The sequence below is a fragment of the Rhea pennata genome, chromosome 2 (genome assembly GCF_028389875.1).
Source record: "Rhea pennata isolate bPtePen1 chromosome 2, bPtePen1.pri, whole genome shotgun sequence".
Lineage (NCBI taxonomy): Eukaryota > Metazoa > Chordata > Aves > Rheiformes > Rheidae > Rhea > Rhea pennata.
The window spans coordinates 5396206-5418550 of NC_084664.1; the positions used below are offsets into that span (position 1 = coordinate 5396206).

The 22345-nt window shown below is 42.9% G+C and overlaps 1 protein-coding gene across 1 annotated transcript in view; it reads right to left on the reverse strand.

Annotated features, from left to right (window-relative positions):
- Positions 1–4660: 4660 nt before the first annotated feature.
- The window catches only part of GARS1 (glycyl-tRNA synthetase 1), a 30050-nt gene continuing 12365 nt past the window's right edge, over positions 4661–22345 (reverse strand). Inside the window, exons 7-17 of the mRNA XM_062568754.1 lie at positions 20341–20486; positions 19089–19238; positions 17353–17515; positions 16388–16552; positions 13690–13798; positions 13006–13150; positions 10646–10731; positions 8344–8453; positions 6890–6983; positions 6328–6518; positions 4661–5000 (exon numbers count right to left, since the gene is read on the reverse strand). Of these exons, the coding sequence (XP_062424738.1) occupies positions 4875–5000; positions 6328–6518; positions 6890–6983; positions 8344–8453; positions 10646–10731; positions 13006–13150; positions 13690–13798; positions 16388–16552; positions 17353–17515; positions 19089–19238; positions 20341–20486 (1485 nt within the window). The 3' untranslated portion in view covers positions 4661–4874. The remainder of the gene's footprint in view (positions 5001–6327; positions 6519–6889; positions 6984–8343; positions 8454–10645; positions 10732–13005; positions 13151–13689; positions 13799–16387; positions 16553–17352; positions 17516–19088; positions 19239–20340; positions 20487–22345) is intronic.

Genomic DNA, 22345 nt, shown 5'->3' on the forward strand with positions numbered 1-22345 from the left:
CTGCCGGATGCACCCTGTTCAGCCGCTTTCAACCTTGCATTGGCTGGTCAGGCCCCGAAAGCTGAGTGAGCAAAGAGCAGAGCCCTTGCAGGGTGAATTTAAGAGCAGCAATGGACAGTCTTCTCCAAGGCTTTTTTTGTTGTTTTTGTTTTTGCAAACACGTCAATGCAGTCTGGGAATTGCTGGATGATCTAGTGCCAGTCAGCGTCAAAACACTCAGTTATTTGGAACCTGCTGGTAGATGAGTGCAACTCACAGCAACCAGGAATCAGCCAAAATACCAGTTTACCCTGCCAAATAGCTACTCTGCATTGCCAGAGCAGCAGGATCACCCCAGTGAAAACAGCCAGGAGTCTTCCTTAAACATGTCCTCAGACATGTCCCAGCTCTTTCGTTTGTTTAAATTCTTAAGACATAGGTGAATGAGCATCTTTTTTGCAAATCACATACACATTAGTTAGGACAACGCCACAGGTTTAATGAGCTACATCTCATAAGGACACAAGCTATGAACTAAGGAAGGGCAATGAGAAGCCTTGCTTCCTCGAGGTGCTATGTAGGGCCTGGGGCAGCTGTCTCCTCGCCTCCAGTACTGCATGGTTGGCATCTGTCTGGTAGAGCTCCAGATTTCCTCTCCTCCAAAAACTGTCTCATCCTTTGCCCAGCTCTCTTAACTGGAACATCTAACTTGTGGCTAGAGCTGGTCAGGTTGGAACTAATTTAATAGCGCAGCTGATTCCAGGTCTTGTTTGTTTCTGAAACAGTAAGATTTATAACTACAAACTACACAAGGGGCTTACCTGCATGGTTAAACACTGCCCTTTGGAGATCAGCAGAGAAGTGAAGACACAATTTGTTGTCTAGTTTCTGGTGATGGTTTCCCAGTTGCATCTCCAAACTTGCATCTGTTCTTGCATTAAGGAAATTGTACTGCCACATTTGCTGGCAGCGATTATTAACTTCTGATGCTTGTGATAGGGCATCGATTGCTGTGGGGCTGCTGGCAGACATTGGGAGTTAAGTCTGATGGCAAAAGGATTTGTTGGTAGGTGTAGCAGGTTTCTTCCTCTGGTATTTGAGAAGGGTGTGCATCTACATGCCATGCTGACACTGTGGGCTACGGGCTAAGGTTCGGACACGGCTGTGTATGAAGCAGGACATGGCTCATGAAGCGTGAAGGTTGGTGGCCTGTAAAAGACCACAGCCAAAAGACCCCCTGTCTGCCCAGGACTGACCCCAACAATTTCCCCAGCACTTCCCCTCTCTGTCCTGCTGAACTGGGAACAACACAAAAGTTTCATTAGGGGCGTGTGTGAGGATTAATTACCTTTTCCAAGAAAGCTGGAAGCTTAGTAAACAGCAGGGGACAAAAGGAACCTGCTCCCAGATTCCAACCACTGCTCAAAAGGCAATGGTGAGCAGTGAGAACGTGTGGGAGTGACAGGGTCTGACCTTGGGTTTTCTAGTTCATGTTTCCCTCCAAGTAGTAACTAGGCTTCACTAATTACACTTAGCTCTATGTATCACGGAGCATTTGCCAAAGATGGTAACTCTCCTTAACCCCAGCACAGGGAAAACCGAGGCTAAAAAAGCTTCCTAGCACAGATCCAAGCCAACGACTTTCACCATCACTTTGAGGGTACCTGAGGCAACAGCATGGTGAGAGACAAAAAAGTACAAGGATCCAGCAAGCATGGAAATGAGTGCTGAGGACAGGATCGGCCTACAGCCAAAGAACCACAGTGTGTTCACCTCGCTTGAGGTCAACCTCCTCTTTCCATTAGATCCTTTTAAGCACTCAACAGAACCATAAAACTGCCAAACTCAAGGATGCAGCTTAGGGAGGAAAGAAGGGAGGAAAGGGACCTTTGGAAGCAGTGACAGTTCTAAATAAAGCAGCGCTTCTCAGCTAAATAAGAGGAAGGGCTGCCTTCCTCCTCTGCCGCTCTGCCCGGCCATATCTGAATGCCTCCCGTCAGCACCAGCATGAATTCATGCAAACAAGCCCAGGAAAACAAAACAAAGGAAACCGAATTTTGAGGACGTCTCCATTAGGTGAATCGCTCCCTTCACTTCAGGTGCCTGCCTGCACCCTCCCTCTCCAATACTCCGAACCATCTACTCTAGCAGAGGTTTAAATAAAACAGAAGGAAATAATTCAAACATTCACTGGTTACTGTTTGCCTGCCAGTTTGGAGAAGGTAGCTAGTGCAAAGCAAGCTGTCACATAGATAACCTGTTTTCAATCATCCTCTTTTGCATTCCCTTTTAAAAGCCTTTCCTTGCTGAATCTCAGATCTGCTTATGCAAGAGTCTAACAGCTAAAGCTGCTCTAATGCACCTGCAGCCAACAGGGCCGGGAGCGGCCGACGTCTCTTCTACACCAGGGCCGAAGCTGGCATCAGCCCTCAGATTTACTTACCAGGGAACAACCAGCAAGTTCTCGCAGGTGAATTGCAACCTGCAACCGAGTGCTCAGGTCAGAATTTAGCTGTGCTGAACACTTTCCACACAAACATCAACTCTGCTTCTCCGCCCTGCAAATTTGGGCATGTTATGAGACTATCTGATCAGACTCTCTCAGGAGCAGGGGATTTTCTTCCTATCTTATACCCTGTAATGCAGAGCAATTTTTCATTAGTAGTATTTTAGCTGCACGCTCCTGGGCTAGCATCTGATTTCACGGTACAACATTCTCTCTAGTCATATTTTAAAGAAAATAACTCTTGCAAATGTGTTAAAGACTTCAGCCAGTAGAACAATGATCAGAGGATGGGAGCATCTCCCCTATGAGCGAAGGCTGCGAGAGCTGGGCCTGTTTAGCCTGCAGAAGAGAAAAATGAAAGATCTTATCAACGTCTACAAATACCTTAAGGTAGGATGTCAAGATGAGGCCGGACTCTTTCCGGTAGCACCAAGAGACAGGACAAGAGGCAATGGGCAGAAATTGAAGCACAGGAAGTTCTGCCTGACCATGAGTCGGAATCTCTTCCCTGTGAGAGTGACGGAGCACTGAGACAGGTTGCCCAGAGAGGTCGTGGAGTCTGCTTCTCTGGAGATATTCAAAACCTGCCTGGATGCGATCCTATGCAATGTGCTCTAGGTGACCCTACTTGAGCAGGGGATTTGAACTAGATCCCCAGAGGTCCCTTCCAACCTCACCCATTCTGAGATCCTGTAACAACTTCCAGTTTGACTTCCCCTGCAATCACACAGCAATAGATCTCTGCTCAGGCAGAAAGTAAAGTAAATTACTGCCCTGTAGGAGTCAGTCCTGGGAGCTGGCCTGCAAGCACATGGGAAGCAGAGGTCATGGCAGAAGGCTGCTTGAAGCAGCACCACGCCTGCTGTCCCACCCCAGGCTATGATGGATTGTAACAAACCTCCAGTCAGCAACAGCCGATGCAGGAGTCACAGAGCAAGGCAAAAGCTGTGAATGAGCTCCGATGCATTAGACACAAGCTCACACCACTTAGCATGGAGGCCCAGTGCTAGCTGTACCATGATATCCAGTCCTCAGGGTTCAAAGAACCAATCTCGACAATCAAAACATTGACTCACCAACCAAATCACAACAGTAACCCAAACATCATGAGCTCTGAAATAAATATCTGTCCTTTTTATTGACCTGCACACTGCTAGGGTTCATGGTTTCCTGCTTATCTTCAAGCAACTGTCTTAAACCTAAATGAAAGCTGACATCTTCGCACTATGCCCTGATTCTATAATCTAGATCTTAGAGCCCATGTCTTGTGAGATTTGTCTCTGCTGTAGATGGCTACAGATGACTAGCAAGAGCCACTGTTCCCTTACAAGCTACACCAAGATGTTCCCCAAACCAGCTGTCTCAGATACAATTACTAGTGATTGCAGCAAGGAATCAGGCAGTTCAGAAGCACCCCTCTTGCTCCAGCAGAGCTAAACCATGCTCCCAACTAGTTCCTGTCAGCAAGTCCCAAGAACAAGGTGCTTCCCTCACCTCTGAAACAGAGCTTTCACACCCCAGGGATGGAAAACCCCGCAATGCCAGTACCAGAGCTTTTGCCAATGGCTTGAGAAGTGACACAAAGGTGTCATTCCCACCTCCAGTCACTGTCCCTGCACTGTGACAGCACACAGGTTTGAATTCCTTCAGTGCCCAGGGAAGACAGAGCATATCTGGCTCCTTTTCCTCCTGTTCAGGGCTTTCTCTGTGTTCAGTCCTTGCTGCCAGAAGACATTTACTGGAAAAGAAATGACCCTGCCATGGCTCCTCCTTTCCATACTCACAGCTGCTTGCTCCCTCAGCCAAGCAAACCAACCATGTCAAACAAAAGTGAGAGTGCTTTCCACCCTCTCTCCCTTCTCCCGCATGCAAATACTCCTAACACTGCAGAAACAGGCAAAAGAAAGTGCTAAACCTATGTCTTACAGTAGGTGATTGAGCTGCTAAGCAATAGTGAGAGCAAGAATGACACAACGATCATCCCTTCATGAACATGAGGCTACGAAACTAGTACTATTGTGTACAAGAGTCCAAGGCAATCTGAACCCAGATCATAGGTGTTGCCTTCTTGAGGGCTGTAATAACCAGTAACACCTACAGTCAACAGGAAAGCCAGCAGCAGAAAAGGTGCTTCTGGAGAAAGTACAAGGCTGCATGAACACAGAGAAGCAGGCATATATAATGGCATTTTTATTCATAACACCTTTAACTTGGATTGCAATTATTTCAGTTTTTAAAGTTCAATTCAGGCAACAATTGAGAAAAAACAAATAGTCCCTCTGTGCGCAAAGAATGCAGCTTTTGAATAATACATGATAAGTTTATTTCATATTAACATGAACAGTAAAAAGTGGACATTTGATGCGGTTTTTACTTCAGGTCCTTTTCTTTATTCCTCTATTGTGTCCTTTTTGCCAGTCTCTTGTCCCTCAAACTGTGGATACTTTGCCTCAACATCAGCCCAAGTCAGGTAACCGTTCGCCAGATCACGAATGATGGCAGGAAGTTCAGAGATCTGCAGACAAAGTCACAAAAACACATATATCAAGAGGCCATCAAAATCAAGTGGTTCTGGGGGATATTTAGGGAACACAGGTAATTTTTACAGCAGCAACAGATCAGGTGACAAGATCCTATCTTCCTGCAAGATCATTTTTGGTAAGAAAAAGTATTAACTAATTGGACATCTTAAAGCAGTCTGTATTGTCTCAGTAGAGGCTGCTCAGTTATTCAGAGGTGACCCACTACAAAAATGCAGCTATCACTGATGGAGTACATATAGATTGGTCCCTCATAACATTATGTTACAGTTTTGCAAGGGAAGGAAAAACACACATCCAAAAGATGCTGCAAGCTAGGATTTAGCCAGGCCTTCTTTACTGTAAGACTAGCACAGAAGCAGCTGCCAATTCCTTTTTCTTTGCTACTAATAGTATACCATCATGGTGGGAAGGATCAACTAGAGAAACTATGAAACTCACAGAAAACCAGGGAAGACAAAGTCTTGTTTCTGCTATTATAGCACAAAGTCATCCAGGTGATATACAGACTGAGGGGTGCTCACAGGAACTGGTTCTGCCTCTTACACTGAATAGATCCCACAGCCATCTCAGTAGCCCCAAACAGTAAAAATGCTTCTGTACAGAGAAGAGCTAGAACAACCCAACCTCACAGATAAGCACCAACCCCTACTTCTACAGAAACCAACGGCGGGTTCCTAGTGGGGGCCAGGGAAGTGCATCAGAGAGGTGTCAAGACTGCAAGTCCACTGCTCTGAGCAGGTTTTGCTCACAGGGAATGAGACCTCCACATGGCAACCTACCATTTGAGCCTCTGCTTTACAGCTGTCCTAGCAGGCTGTGCTTAGGACAAGTACTCCTTTATGGCAATGGTTCCCAAACTTCACAAGCACATGGGCAACACTGGCAAGAAGTAAACTTTGAGGAGCTGTTTGTCCTGTGCTCTGTTAGCCAGACTAGCAGCCACAGTTCTTCTGAATTTGCAGCCAGCAACCGCATTTACTAAGCAACCTTCACTGGAAAAGCAACACCCTAAAAGCAGTGTTATCAGGTCAAGAAATGGCTTTCAAGTAAGAACAGCACCTCCACATCCTAGGGAAATTAAAGCCTCTTCTCACTTCAGCAGCAGGGCCAGCATCTTGTCTGACAAATCTCTCTTCCCTGGGGATTTCTGGGAATAGCTGAATAACCCGTAAGAGCTAGGAGCAGCTCCCACAGAGACCAGCACTGCTGCTGGATCAGGCAGAGCAGCTGAAGGTCTCACCAACCCCTAGGGAATGGCTTGGCACTGTCAGTAGCGATACCCATCTGCCTGCTCTTTACCTCAGCTCGGATCTGGCGCATGGAGTCGCGGTCTCTCAGGGTGGCGGTGTGAGGTGTCCGGTTAACAGTGTCAAAGTCAATCGTGATCCCGAAGGCCACGCCGACCTCATCGGTCCTGGCATAGCGCCGGCCAATGGATCCAGAAGAATCATCCACCTTGTGAGAGATGCCGTTCCTCGTGAGTGCTTCCGCTGCAAAAAGTGGGGAGGGGAGAATCACCAGGTCTCATTACACACTCCAGAGGCAGCACAATCTCAACAGAGGCCTCCCACATCTTCATGGCACTGGAACAACTCTCCCCAGACACAGGCTTGATGCTCCTCCAGCGTTTAGCTGCAAGGTCATCATCGCATCTGTCATTACAGTCCCCAAACTCTCTGCTTTAACTCAAGAACACACACAAAGCTGACCGATTTCAACTAACAACTGTTAGTTTGGTACCTCTCCTTTTCACATAAGAGTCTCCTGATCCCAATGCTGGTCTCTTCCTATAGCACTGAGGAAGGAACTTATTTTTCCAGTGCACATTCCCATAGGACCCGCTGTGCTGTTTCTCACTTACATAATTCCTTGACAAAAGGCATGAATTCCTGATTCTGGCTCAGAGGAAGAACAGAGCACTTGAATGGTGCTACAAGAGCCGGGAAGCTGAAGAACTGTTAAAAAACCAAAAAGAATCAAGTTTAACAGGACAGTTTGTCAGGTTAAAATAAGCTCTGACTGAGGTTGGAGGCCGACTGACCATGCTAGCGGAGTAGCTGACCTTCTGTAAACCATTAGCACATAGGGCCCCAGCAGTAACATCTCACACTGCTGGAGCAAGATCCATTTACTCCAGCTGTATTCCACACCCTCTTCACTCCTGCCAGACAAACATTACTTCCCACCAACGGAGAAGTCTGCCAGAGTCTTCTCTGGAGGAGCAAGATTCATTTGAATAACAAGAAAACAAAGAGTAGATGGGACTTTCTAAGAGTTTTTTTAAACTGTTTAAAGGAAAGACTTACAATTCTTACAATTGTCCTCCTGTCCCCAGGTTGACTCCAGCAGGGACCTAGCATCTATAGGGAGTTTATGCTGTTCAGAAAGGCCTTCAGACCCCTCCCACCAGACGCACCCACAGAAAGCAAAAAAGAGCCAAAAGGGGAAAACATTTCTTCCTGGTCCTTGCAATCAGCCACCTATATGGGTACAGAAGCAATGCAAATGAGATGTATCACAATACAGAGCAGCCCAGGCTCCACACAGAGTAAACTGGTACTAGAAGTTAAAGGACAGAGAGGGGACAGACAGAGAAAAAGAAAGTTCAGTATGTCAGTAGTTTGTGATTAGAAGTCAAATGCATCCTAACTCTGAGCTCCTGCTTCCTGTCACCCCACTCATAACTGTATCCCTCCCTGTGGTAGCCATAGATAAGAGGGAGCAATATTTTTAGTTTCTGTAAACACAGTCCTGTAACCACAAACAATGAAGAGCAAGCAGCATGAAGTTCACAGCCAACTTTCCATGGGCCACCAGCAACAGGTCAGCAGGGCCCTGCATGAAGCAGCCTGCTGCTCTGTATGTAACACACATTTCCCTCCAACCTCTGCTAGAGTGGAGCTCTGGGACAAGGTTTTATTGGTGTCCAGAACGAGAGAAGGTTGAACGGGGGAGGAGGAAACACTGAGGAAACAGCCCATTTAGCTGCACTAACTGTGACTCCAGGAGAAGCAAAGAGGAAACTAAGCATTGAAGAGTTGCCTTTCTCCAAGCGACAGGACACTGCCAAGTGTGAAATCAGGAGGATTTCTCTGCCCCTTGCATGTGATACAGGAGGAGTCTCATGTGCACACAACCCCAGAATGCTCTCAGTGCACATGTATAACTGATACATACATTGGCAAGAACAGCAGTTCAACATCCCATCTCTACTGCATATTGTGAGGTCTTATTTTAGACTGTCCTTCGGACGTTAGGTAAAGTCAAATGTTTGCAGTTGGTTTTAAGATGAGGCCTAGCAACAAGAAAGCTCACCGTTCTCTGCTCATCTCCTTCTCGGATTTGGAATGTGTGTTCAAACACTGTATACATGATCCTCCCAATTCCAAACGAGGGTTCAATTACATTCGGGATGATTTCTTCCACTGAAATACAAGAGAGCCCACATCATGGTTAAAGAAGAATTTATATATATATATAAAAAAAAATTTGTGCTTACAAAAGTTGTTCTTCCGCTCGGGCATTCTGGATTTAATGTAGTTGAGCACATGAAAAGAAAAGGTTACAACATTCCTGCTCTAAATACAAATATTTGAAGAAGAGTTTTGGACTTAATCCATGTACAGATCATACTGAGGCTGTAAACAAGCCAGGGCCCCTTCCTTGGCCCTGAGAGCAAACAGCACAGTACAACTTGCATCCACACAGATCCTCCTCCAGTTCAGAAAAAGGAGGCCTCATCCACAGCATTTACTGGGAATGGTCCTTGCTCCATGCCAAGCCGCAAACCGTGCCCAGGCACTGTCTGGCAGAGTGCTACTTGGCATGGACTGAAATTGTGCCAGGGAATACATTACCAGCTAAATAGCCTGGATGATCGCAGGGCAACGCTCAAGCCCTGGCCCGCTTCAGTTTAACAGACAGATGCAGACCCTGCGTCCAGCACTGTAAGCAGAGATGTACGGAGCTTCAGACCCAACCCAAAAGCCACCCTAGACTCCTCTGCATTCTTGAGTCATTCAGCTACCTGCTGCAATGCTGTTCGTCTCTCCATTCTCAACCCCCTTCCAAACACATCATGAGAAAGGGAAAGAATGAGGATCGGCTAGTTTGCAAAACTCGCAGATGTGATATGCTATACTACTACATACCCAACACTCTACAGACTCTGCCACAAATCTGTCAAAGAGGCAGTTTTTCTTCCTTCTCCCCCCTCCTAGCAGGACAGGAGCACAATTGACAGCTTCCCTGATCAGAAGACACTGCAGCGTTTTAGGAAAAGCTCTCATAACAACTCACATAACAACTGTTGCTCACATAGCAACAATTAGAGGCATCAGAGGCATCAGCTGCTTTTGAAATCAAGGACGGAGGATCTGAATCTCCCGCACTGCACCCTGACTTGCCTGCCATTCTATGTGCCTACTGTCCTCCTCAGTTAAACACCTAATTTGGGGTGTGATTTTACTTCCAGAGAGATAGAATTATTTGTGCACTGACAGTTTTCAAATATTAGTTTGAAAAAAGGTCCATTGAAAACCAGAGAACACAGAGCAGTAAACTGGGTGAGCACTGTTATATTCATCCCTTCAGAGCAACAAACAGGGGTTTCTTCCCTAAACTCTGTTCCACTTTCACTTTGCACTGTTAAGTCAGAGCCACAGATCTTTCAATGCAGAGGGCCAAGAGAGAGGGAATCCATAATATATTTGCCTCCTGGTGGAGCAAGCAGCCAAACTGCTCACCCGTACAAATTTAAAGTAAAACCAGCAACTGGGATTCTGCCTGTTGAGTACCCACAATGCTAGAAGCAGTACCAGTTACAACTCTGAGTCTCCCTCTGAAGCTGTGATGAGGCAAAGCCTGACACAGACACAGCACGTGCTGACTGAAAGACACCTGGGCATTTCAATGACACAGCTGCAAGAACAAATACAGTCTGTATATGCTATGAGTTGCTCTATTCCTCCCCAGTACGTTCACAGCCTAAGGCAGGACAATCCACTATTTACAGTATGAACTGGGGGATAATCTACCTTAGTCCCTAGCTTTGTCAAAGATTTCCCAAATGACCCTGATTGAGGCTCTCACAGAGCTCACTGGAAAGACACGACTTATTTGAGCAATTACAGTCTGTGCTCTTTGGAAAAATCACCTTCAAGTCCCAGTTCCCAAATCAGGGCAAAAGCTCTCGGGAGGAACACCAGAGGAACTGACTGGACTTACCAGCTTTAAAAAGTCTGGTCAGCACAGCAGCGTAGTAAGCCGGCTGATGCCAGAAGCCCTGGCTCCATGCAGCAGGGTCAAAACGGGAGCTCTGCATTCAGAGATCTGCCACAGCTCATTTGCTGCACTGCAATGGGCTTGAAAAATCAGACTCCCAAAGCTGGTGTGCCCTCTTGAGTTTCTCCATCACCCACAGCAACTTGGAAGCAATCCAGCTGCTCTGCAAAAGCTTTTCTTATTAACTGCTGAATTTCAAGGAAATAACATTCAGCATTTTTCCTATGCCACAGTATAACAGTAACAGCACAATGTAACTAATAGAGTTCCTATTCAAATTGTATCCTGATCTGCCTCTATCTTTGATGATCAAACAAAAAAGATAAAAATTTACCATGTAATGTTTTCTGAAATCTCTTCACAGTAACCATGTCCTTTGTTAATTTAAAAGTTTTCCCTTCAGTTTCAACAGTGAATTCCCTGCAAAGCAAAAAAAGTGATTTAAACGCTACAGCAATACACCAACATGTTACATTTCATAAATTGCATCAGTTGTTGACTTTAAGAATGGAATGATAGAAGACAGGGCAAACTTCAAAGATCAAAGAAAGAAACATGTGGTGTACCCATTAAAAGAAGTTTATACTAATCATAAAATTACCACATAAAAATTAAAAGTAACAATTTTCATAATCACAGTGAACTTAGATGTGGTTAACAGCCTGAAGCAAACTCAATTAGGAAAACAGTCTCAGGATGAAGTATACACGCCAAAAGAAAAAACAAAAATCAGAGCACATGAAACAGACATTTGCTACAGACTGTACATCTTATCCAATGCACAGACTTCTTATGAAAACTGAGTTGTCAGAAAGTATTCTATATTTTCACAGGTTTCAAAGGAAGGGGAGAATAAATTTATCAACAGGTTTTCAAAATGAGTAGGGGTGTAGTCTTTTTCTTTCTTTTTTTCTTTTTTTCTTTTGGCTTATTTCTAGAGCTTCTGATATTACTTATCATCCTCTAACTTCTATCTCTTGCTCCTTTATTAACTTACAACTGGCACATTCTTCTTACTCAGGAGAATTAAAGCTCTATTGTCCTATCCCACTTAAGGGAAACCAATGTCTTTATTATTAAGAGTCCCAAGAGAAAATTGCTGATGTAGTATAAATCCAAGTTCTTTCCATAATGGATTTACACAAACTTTATCACACAAAAGGCAGATCTAACACACTTATACTGTGAACATATGCACTCAGTTAAATCACCAATGGTATCTTCCTCACTGAAGCACTTCAGCGAGTGTAATACAAGAAATTATTAGGTGTTTAGAAAAAGCACCCGTGCATGGACCGCAAATGAAATGAAGCGAAGCTTATAAAGGCTTTCCTATGAATATAGCTATAAGACAATGCTGCATTTAAACAATAATTATTATATGCAGTCCACCATCAATTCAAACCTGGCGTGTTGATTAAAACTCATCTATTCAATCATTTCAGTGGGATTCTGGAAGAATGACGTCCACTTTCCTCTAGTTTTGATTTGTGCAGTCACCACCTCCTGCAGTTTTTTTCCTCCTCATTTTGAATGCTATTGTTTTCTCTACACTTTTACATTCAGAGAGATGTAAAAACAATAGATCTTAGCTCAGGAAAAAACAGGTAAATGCTACCTTTATGCAATGTATTCCCTGCCCTTACACTTTCTACCATTTCAAGCAGTACAGTAGCAATTCTTTTTATTCTTTTGCAAAGAACTTAGCTAATCTTAGGGATCTTTTGCTTAATTAGGCTGGGAAGGAATCCTAGCTCCTCAGCCTGCGTAACTAGTTGAATACTTTTCTGACCATCATCTCCAAGTCATGTTGTGCTACTTGGCACTCTCAGACCTGAATTCAGTTTCTACTTGCACAAATTAACCTTTTCAAATAAGCAGTAATCATAACCTACTGCTGACCCACTAACACTGGACATGAATCATTTCCAGGTTAATGTGTTTAACCTAAGGAACTTAAGGTTTTAGGTGTTTTCTTTTCAAGGAAATGAAGTTTATTTTTTAAATAACTACACTTTCCATTAGCTCTTCCCATAACATATAAAAGTTTTGGCCTGCTTCAGCCAAATTTGACAACTGTCAAGATCTCTTAATATTTATGTTCCTACATGTGTCACAAATACTGGCAGACAGGGAGAGGAAAGATAAACAAACTGGTGCACTGATGAAGGGAAAACTGTAACAAGTGCTAAAGCGTATCACTAAATACTGGAGAATACATACTCAAGCTCTAGTTTCTATATAACTTGTTCTGAAATTTCATCATCCACAGAACCATTCATTTTACTTTAAAATAAACTTCAAAAACATCTGCTAGCCCTAACTCTTAAACCAGATCTGCGAAACTGGTAAACACTTTCTTCATTGAAAACACCATTTCATTGAAGTCTGTGTCTTCCATGGATTAACTGCACTAAAGCCAACTTGCCAAGAAATGTCAGAACTTCATTCACATGCAAACAAACATATATATGAATACTATAGATGCATATCTGATGTTTGCACCTAACTGTATGTTGATGGATGACCAGCAATGACTTGGTGGAAGGGACGGCATTAAAACATTGCAGATGATCCATCCAGCCTACTGTCACGAGGACGGTGGTTTCAGGAGGCTCAGGTTAATCAAGTAGCACTTTGGGAACCTTGTCAGAACTGACAGATAAGGCCACCAGGCACACGCAGCCAGCTCACCCTTTCTCGTTCAGCAGCTGCTCCATCTCAGTGATGTAACACTCATCACACATGGAAAGGTATTCCATCACCATTTTTGCATCCTTCTTATAAGCTTTGCCAATGGCTCCCTTATTTGCCTCAAACTGAACAATGTTGACCGTTTTGTATGAGGTAGTTCAGGAGTTTCAGATCACAGAATGCATGGCCTGGTTCTTTTGCTATGTCAAAGCTAATGACTACCCAACATAAAGAATATCTCCTCTGCTACTTCTGGTTTAAGGAACTTCTTTACAAGGGGAGAGAAGAAAGAACAAAAAGTACTGAAGATCAGACAGTCACAAATTCTGAAAGAGTATCTCTCCCTTTAGGTACAGCTAGCAGCAGAATTATGGAATGACATGGAGTAACCTAGTATAGTAACTCCACAATCATATTTAAACTATGTTTCACAGTCAAAACAGAGCACAGCATTAAGCCAGACAACCAAGCAGGACAGTAATTCTCCTTATGCTTTACTTTGCCCATCTGAGTTACCCACATGCTCTGTTCTTTGCAGGCTCTCCCCAGAAGTCATGGTGATCTGTACCTCAAGGTTTTCCGCTTGAAATGTACAAACTTAACTTTAGATAGAGCTGCACAGCCCTTCAGGGCATCTCACTAACAAATCACATTTCACTGAATCTGGTTTATTTTGAAAGGATATAGGTTCTTTGAGAGGCTTCTCAGCTATAAGAGGAACTTTGGTGGCTCGAGTATGGCAGGAGAGGTCATAGCAGGAACGATCAGCACAGCCAACGATCTCAATCCAACCCTGAAAAAACAAAAGTGGAAGCCTTCACCACATCGCTGCTTTTTTGTCCACTTAACCATCAAATATGTTTATGTGCCCCTAAGCCCTCCACCCTTTCTGCTCCCAGAACTATTCCTTCTACATAATTAGCTCTGTTACAATAAGCAGCCCTCACTCACTAGTTAGTCCTTCATTTCAATGATTTCATTTGTTTCCAGAGGAAATGATCAGTTATCTAACTAGTGACTGAATTCAAGGGCAGGTTTTCTACATGACTTGGCAGAGCATAGCTCGGTGCCAATAGCTTGGGGCTGAGGCCACAACACTCACATACTGTAGGCACATAAAGATGTCATGCCTTCAGGGCTCCATCTCTCCACAAGCACGGAACAGACAGCTGACAACCACCCACATCGGAATGGCCAAAAGCCTGGCTTACAAGCTAATAAACAAGACACAGATAACATGCAAGGGAAGCACATCTTTCAGCATGTCAGCACACAAGGCAAGGAAGACTCTCAAAACACCGCTTGTGTACAAATCACTGAAGAAGCCTCTAACATGTGTTACAATCACCACCATCTGGATTTTCCAAAATGCAACCTCAGAGAAGAACAGGCACATCAGATGCTTTCTCTCCTCATTTTGTCACAGAAGCACAGATATACAGACAGCCAGAATCTGTTCATATGGTATTCTAGATAGTGGTGATATAACGGGGTCTCAGGAAGGGTATGCGAACAGAAAAAGACACCTATGCCTGAAAAATCATGCTGCTTCAGAATATGCTGAGAAACTTTTAACCAATAGGATACTAAAGTTATTTCTCAGAAAATTCAAAATAAAAGAGACTACAGTAACTTTACATAGAGTGGATTTAAAACTGTTAAGAATGGTTAGCTCCTTACTGCTGAGTGCTGCAAGTTAGTATAAACACTTCTGATCAGATTTAAGAGAGAAACCAAAAACTGAACCTAGCTTACAAGGTGGTTTTGTCAGGCCCCTGGGATTGCTGTCTCTGCTTCTGGGGTAGGTTGTCAGATGGATTGCTCTGCATGTGCTGTACTGATCTATGACAAGGCTTGTGACTTATTAACCATATTTACATGGTACAACCTTTTACATGGCTCACCTATTTTGTGCTGGCTCCCAAACAGCTGGCTGGGAGAAGTTACGAGCATATGGAAGTCAGCGATCTATTTTCAGAGGAAGTAATTACTCGTTTCTACAGTGCTTTTCTATATGAAGACAAATAATTTCCCAAAGTGCAGGTTGTTTTAAGTTTGGTAGAACTTTACCAGCTGCTATTCCTCTAACTAGCTGTAATGGAACATCAATAAAGAGCTAAGCACATTTCACCTCCTTAAAAGAAAAAAGAAACCAGACAGATAGCAGATGTTTCAACCACACACAACTTCCTTACCTCTAGGTCTTCCTGTCCATTAATAAGGCTGCCTGAACCCTCTAAAGCCTTGACATGTGCTCTATGTCAACACCTTTGGGTTGAGCACATTGCCAGTTTGGCTTTACTGATTTTGAAAGGAATCTTGTATGGGGTCTCTGCACACAAGGATCTCTGCAATGCTACTGTCTAACCTCACGGACCTCAGCAGAATCCCTTCAATCTTTTAATCCTTTACTAGATCATACGGAGTTCTTTAGATATTTTCCAAAGTCTGTGTGTATTTTAATCTTCTTCAAAAGGTTAGTCAAGCAGAAGCACACGTACTTCAGAAGAACATCAATGAATTATGAGTGAATATATGAGTGAATCCCCTCCACCAGTTTTTTTTTAAACTCTGACTCTACCAAAAAATTAACTCTCATACCCTTGTAGTGTGGAATGACTTCCTCTGTTCACAACTGATAAGGTTAGCCATCACGTCTCGTAAGACATCTCTTCTGAAACTGTCATCCCAACTGATACAAACTTGGCTGGGGCTTAATGAAAAGACCAAAAGCTCTCCAAATTAATCTAGAATTAGTATAAGAGTCTGCCCTGACCCTAACTATCTTCTGCTGGTTCACATGAAAGAAAACGCATTCTTCAAAATCAATCCAACAAGAGAAGAGGAAAAAAAGATCACCCAATAAGACCTGAACTGGAAGGGTCTTAATGACTCAGAAGGCAGATAAATATTCTGGGAAAATCTTTCTCCCAGCACCAGCTGACTGAGCAGTCAGGAATGAATCCCCATTTCTCACAGTCTGCAAGCAGGAAGAGTTAGTATTCTGGCAGGAATGAAGCTAAGTCTCCAGCAAAACAGATCCTTTCCCCTGCTGTTACAGGGGCTACAGTCATTGGAAGACATAAGGTCTTGCCTTCCTTTAATTCCAGATGATATTCAACTAGTGTAAAGTCTATGAATAGGCATGAGCAGTTCATAAGCTTTGTAAAAGCCCACTGCAGGGAGTTGAACTGTCCCCTTAAAGTCCTTATTAATTCAGAATATTTCAATTGCAGTGTGCTTATATCAGCATGGGGCTGGACAGAAATATCAGCATCACTAACACTAGTTATGAAGAAAACAAGAAATAAAGCAGAGCACTTCCTGCAATATCAACAGATCTGACAGGAAATGCTATTTGTTGCTTCGCTTTGCCACTTACATACGAAGTTTTGGACTCCGCATCCCAGCAATCACAGGCATAATGAGCCATCTCATTCTCCATGTGCTGTCGGAAGCGCAGCTTGTCTGGGGACACACCAATCTTTGTAAGGAAGAGGTAGATTCTGCCAATGAAGTAACCGAGAACGGAGTTATTGATCACACCCTGGAAGGAGAATAAAAGGGAAGAAAAATCACAGACATTACTTTCTGTGGGAGCAAAGCCATGATTTGTCATAGCTCTGCAGACAACCTGGCACATTACAGACAGAACTTCTTGCAGCTGTCTGTGATAAACTACCGTGCCCTCCATGAAACCCACTATTATATCTTTTCAAATCAACCTCGTGCTATGTCAGCATCTCCATTTGAGCAAAACAGTAAGTTATTACAACTATAGGACTAATCACTAACTGTCTCTGAAGATCGATATCCTGCTGTACCCAACAGTGCTGTCATTAGTATCAAAATGGTGCAAAAGCAATTTCAGTTATTGCTCAGGGCCCCACAACAGCTTTTCCCCACAGTTTGCAATTTCTACACAATGCATCTTTTTTTTTCTTTCTCCTCTCTGCCCTCCCTTTGCAAACCTACTCTTTCATCATTTGAATGCATGGAAAATCAGAAACTGAAACCCCAACACAAAAAACATACTGATGGGGATAGGCAGTAGAGCATTAGATTCACCGTCACTACCGACCTTTTGGCAGATGTTAGATTTACCATTCCTTTCCCATAAGGTTAGTGTGAAGCTTAACCTCTAACTGCTAACCCAGCACTATCTGCACTTTTTGCCACTGATAACAAGGATCTTGCTTGTGTCTCAGCCATACTGATTCACCAGAAGGCACTGACTCCAAAATCTGAGAGTAAACCCTAGTTTGCACTCACACAACAGTGTATAATTTAGTTTTGAGAATTATATTTAAAAGATCAAGCTCCACATGCTCACAAGAGGAACATTACCTGCTGGACAGCATCTCCCAGCCGCATTATATGGGCGGACTGCCCGCTGACCTGTGCCTTGGAAGAGTAGAGGAGGATGTTGAGATCTGCCACGTTCTGAAACTTTGGGTGATTTTTCTCACTAGGATCCACAAAGTGCTCGATTTCTGCCATGGTGAATTCCCTAAGGGGAACACATACAGCCATGTGAATGAAATAATTTATGGGTCAGCCACAATCTCATTAATAAATGATTGTGCTTTTGCCTCCCACAAGCAAGCCAACCATTTAAAAAACATAAGCAAATCCAGAGTAACATGAACAGGAATATGAACCAGAACATGAGCTAATCTTAACACTGGATTTATTTTCATCTTCAAACCTATAAGACTACCTATAAGTTCATTTAGAGCCAAAGCAGAGAATACCACCTTTGGAAATGTTGAGGTTTTCTTCTAGTCTACTGTGGTCCTCTTATTAGAGGCACAAGTTTCCTACAGTGTCAACTACAGGAATGAATTCAGTAGCATGAACTTGTAGCAGAAGTAGCTAAAATGATCAGATGATGTGATAATTTCTTAGAGATAATCATACACCTATATCCAAAAATGACGTACATTCTGTTTGATGAACTTGTCTTTAATAAATCTATATTCATACATTAAGTCTTAGTCTTCCCACTTGAAACGACTTTACATTGAATTAGCCTGTTATCAAAAAATCTTTAAGAAAAAGCTCTGTATAATCATTAAGTCACAGGCATCAGGATGTAATTAGCTATGATAGCATAATAGCACACTCTCCTATAAATGTGCCACAAGCATGTAATTTATGCTTGACTGGAAACGTACTTCAATGATAAAACTTTTTCATTTCCAGATGTGCAGGGGAGAGAACAGGAAGACTGAGAAAATTTCAAAGAGCTCCCTTACTGCCAGCAATGCCAATGCCGCTCAGTAACATTTAGAGCACTCTATTAATCAGTTACCACGTTTACAACACACACTGCCCGCGTGTACAGCACAACCCCCGCCAAGTGTGCAGCGGAGCTCTCATTCCAAATTAGACAGGGAGAGACATCTGCTCATAATGATTCAGTTTAAACATAAGAGATTACCTTTAATGAAGTACAATAATCGTTTTTACCCTAAGATAGCTTCAAAAATATTTCTCAGTAACAACCCTGAGCCTTCCTGCTTGACTGACGCTGGGTCATAAAATACACGTCTCAAGTCAGGTTCTCTTTACCACTTCTTTGTAGTAAGCTGCAGAACTGCAGAATCTGCAGAACTGAAACAAGGAAATACTGCTGCAAAGTCAATCTTGTTTTGATTCCAGATTCCAGTCTTAAAGTAAGTAGCGTGAATGTAATTAAACAAGAAAAGCTGCAGGCCCAGTAGAGAAAACAGCGCTATCCTCAATTTGATTTGTTTAGTTTATAGTGGAAGCCAAGTTTTGTTAGCAAAATTGCATTTAATCTAGGCATTTCTAACTATACAGCTATTTCAGAGACCCTGTGTCTCTTCTGCTAGGACTCCATAGTGAAAATCTTAACTAAATGACCTCTTTGCCCGTGAAGCCTGAGACTCACTAAGCATTGTATCAGGAGCCATTTAAAACACAAGAAATGTCTGGGAGAACTGCACTGAAGAGAAACAATCATACGCAAATACTGGAAGAAAAGGGAGGTGCTACCCATTGCAATGTATAACCAATCACTTGCCAGAGGTTCTGCTGAAAGAAGAAATTTGCAGTACCTGACTCTGATGAGGCCGGAGCGAGGCGAGATTTCATTTCTAAAGGAATTTCCAATCTGGGCAGCAGCAAAAGGCAGTTTGCCTTGGTTGAATTCCAGAAGGCGTTTGAAGTTGAGGAATATTCCCTGTGCAGTTTCTGGCCTCAGATAGCTGAAAGGAAGAGGGAAGAGAAAAAAATAAAATAAATGTTAAAAAAAAAAAATCAAGGAGTGTTCAGTCATGGGTGGGAAAACCAGGGAGATGAAAATAAACAATTTTGCTACAAAACTTAAAGCTTCCTCTTTTTGTCTTGAGTCTTCTACCTCCAGAAACAAAGCATCAAAGCAACGGTGCTTAAGAAAAGAAAATAAATTAGTTGCAGCCCAAACACAGCACCCCACAGGATATTTCCAAAACCAAACTGTATGACTCGTCTATGTTTGGAGAATGGGAAAAGGTATTTGAGTGAAATGCAATGACCAGTGACATCAAGGAAGTCAGACAGCAGGCACCCTCTGTGCCTTCCCTGCTCTGGGCTGGGCTGTGCCAGGATGCTTGCAGATATTGGCTTCACAAGCAAACCATGAATATACCACTACTACTATGCGATAGGACTGTGAAGTTATTTTAGTGTAAGGCCGTTACAATCCCTACAGTGATTTAAGACTCCCACAGAAAATATTGTCTACACAGACTACTTCATTGCACTGACTATAGCACTGGAGGGCACAAGGTATGAGAGACGCATGCCATTCCAGAGCATAGGCGAGTGTCATACCTTGAGGTCTTCAGCAGCAGTGGAGATGAGTGCTGTTCAGTTTTTATCTTTGGAGATCCCAGCTCAAGACAACAACCCTGACATTCTCAGACAACACACATCCTGTAAATGATGTTACCATCAGATATCCCCTGAGTAGCCTCATCCTGAAACAGGCACTATTCTCTAGAGACATGAGATCACTGAAAACTGGAGACCTAATGCTAACTGATTGTACAGAAAGCACAACTCCAACCAGCAAGATCCTAGCTGTGATACACACAGTCTAGCTGCTTCAGGTGGAACTGTGACCCTGCACAGCTCCTTGTTCCTCCTACCTATTCTTTCACCAAGAGTACAAGGAACGCTAAACTACCAGAGAAGACTGGGACTGAAAGGCAGGGATATGGCTGCTCAAGAGGGAATTGCGTACTTCAGTCCTACTGAGACTTCATTTTTAATTCTGAGTAATCTCTGAAAAGGGGAAAGTGTGAGCAGAAGAAGATTTGTACCCACCCAGGCATGTTTCCTCCAGGTCCAATGGAGGTCTTGAACATCAGATTGAAAGAAACAGGAGGGGACAGGTCATTCCCAGTGATAGGTGATTTCACGTTGTAGTTCACAAAGAGATCTGCAAGTTCTTGCTGGCCGTAGTTATCCAACTAATATTAAAATGCAGGAGGATTAGTTTAATTACTAGGCAGGATTACAGAACAAATTATACTCTCTTCATCTTTTACTGAGCATGATCCAGGAGTCTGTAGCATTACCCAAAAATGCTAATTCCTGTTAACTGGATTTTTTAAGCAAGATAAAATTTGAACCTATGATGAAAGAATACACTTGGGAAATCTGCAAACCCTTTATAGCAATGTGAGTCTATGACTCAGCCATATTGCAGTCTTCTGAAGCCTGAAGACCTGACAGAAACGCTAGCATTGAACATGAAAGTGGGTGTGAAGCAGAAGAAAAGTCATTGGGACTTCATTACCACCCACAAATAGCTTATTTTGAACAGTTTCAACTAAAACATAGGGAGCAGTATGTTGGGAAGGAAAAAAACTGCAGCACTGAGAAAGAAGAAAGACAGCTAGAATTTCTGCAGTGCTTTGTCTGCATTTGTTCCTCTTCCTTCTGATGCATGAGGCACAATATACTCCAAGCTACATGTCAGATCCTCTCTTTAGAGCTGCTCTGCATTTTTCTCAGATAGAACAAATCTGCAGCAGAGAGGTTCTTGGTGAAAGAATTTCCATTTTCTCTGAAAGCAATTTGATAACAACATTTGCAAGCAGGATGACATCAGTCCCTTCCAGGACACCATCTTCTCCTTTCTCTGGAAGAGGAAAATCAAAGAGTAGGAGATCTAGAAATCTAACTGCAAACTAGCTGCACAAGAGCAGCAATTTATCGAACTATTTTGTGTATTTATATACTAGTATTTTGCACATGTACATTTAAATGTGATTTCTGAATTTAAGCCATATTTTAACACTCAAGTTTATGATTAAATGAGCTGTTTCTAGCTCTAATTGTTGTGATCATTCAGATATCAGAAAAGCCTCAAAACAGGAGATAAAAAGAATCTATTAATAGAGGGATTCCCTTGACAGATGGTCAAAGTTCAGTACTGCAGTGTGGGAAAGCTAGCAACAGCTGTTCAATGATGCAGTACACTGGGGAAAAAAAATGTTTCTCTTTCTGGAAGGAACCATCCACTTCATGCATTGCCCTGGAAGCTCTTACCCTAGAAGTTATGAGAACAAACATTAAAAACAAAGTAAGAAAAACAAATAACAAGCAAAAGGCAAACGCCTGTACAGCAGCTCAAGAATGTTAGCCTGGAGCCCTGACTATTCTCTCAGTAAACAAAGAAAAACCTGTACAGGGTATTAAGAGACAGAGGAACACGTCTCAAGTGCTTCAAAGCCAAGTCAACTTTAAAACGTACCAATTCAATGCTAAGGTGGTTCAGAAAAACCCTCCCAAGACTTTCCTGTCTGCTCCTTTCCATCATACTCATGTGGTCAGGCTTTGGAAAAGTAAAGAGGAGATTCAGAGGAAATAAGCTTTTTGCCAGTGTGTGGAGTGAAGCAGAGCAGATAAGCTCCAGGAAGAAAGCTTCAGCCCTACCAATCCAACATTCAAGAGACACATTCCTCCAAACAGCAGAAGGGAGATGTGGTTAATCAGTAAGTTTTCAGTATTTAGGAGCATATACAGCCCTACGTACATCTCTGAGTTACAGACATTTGAACAAAGACCAGCAATACCACCAGCTTTGACAACAGCTTGATCCCTCTTATCTCTCATCCCCATCAAATATTGACCTTCAAGAAAATGGGACCCTGATAACTAGATTAAGGAGGAGGGTACACAGAATACAGAACTTTTGCACCTAATTTTATAGGATTATTAGAGGTTCTCCAAGCTCCTGCTATCTAGGAAGTCAGTAATAAACACGGAAAGTGCAGTTATGCAACTATTGTGCTCCATCCCTAGAGAAACAGAAAAGTTTTTG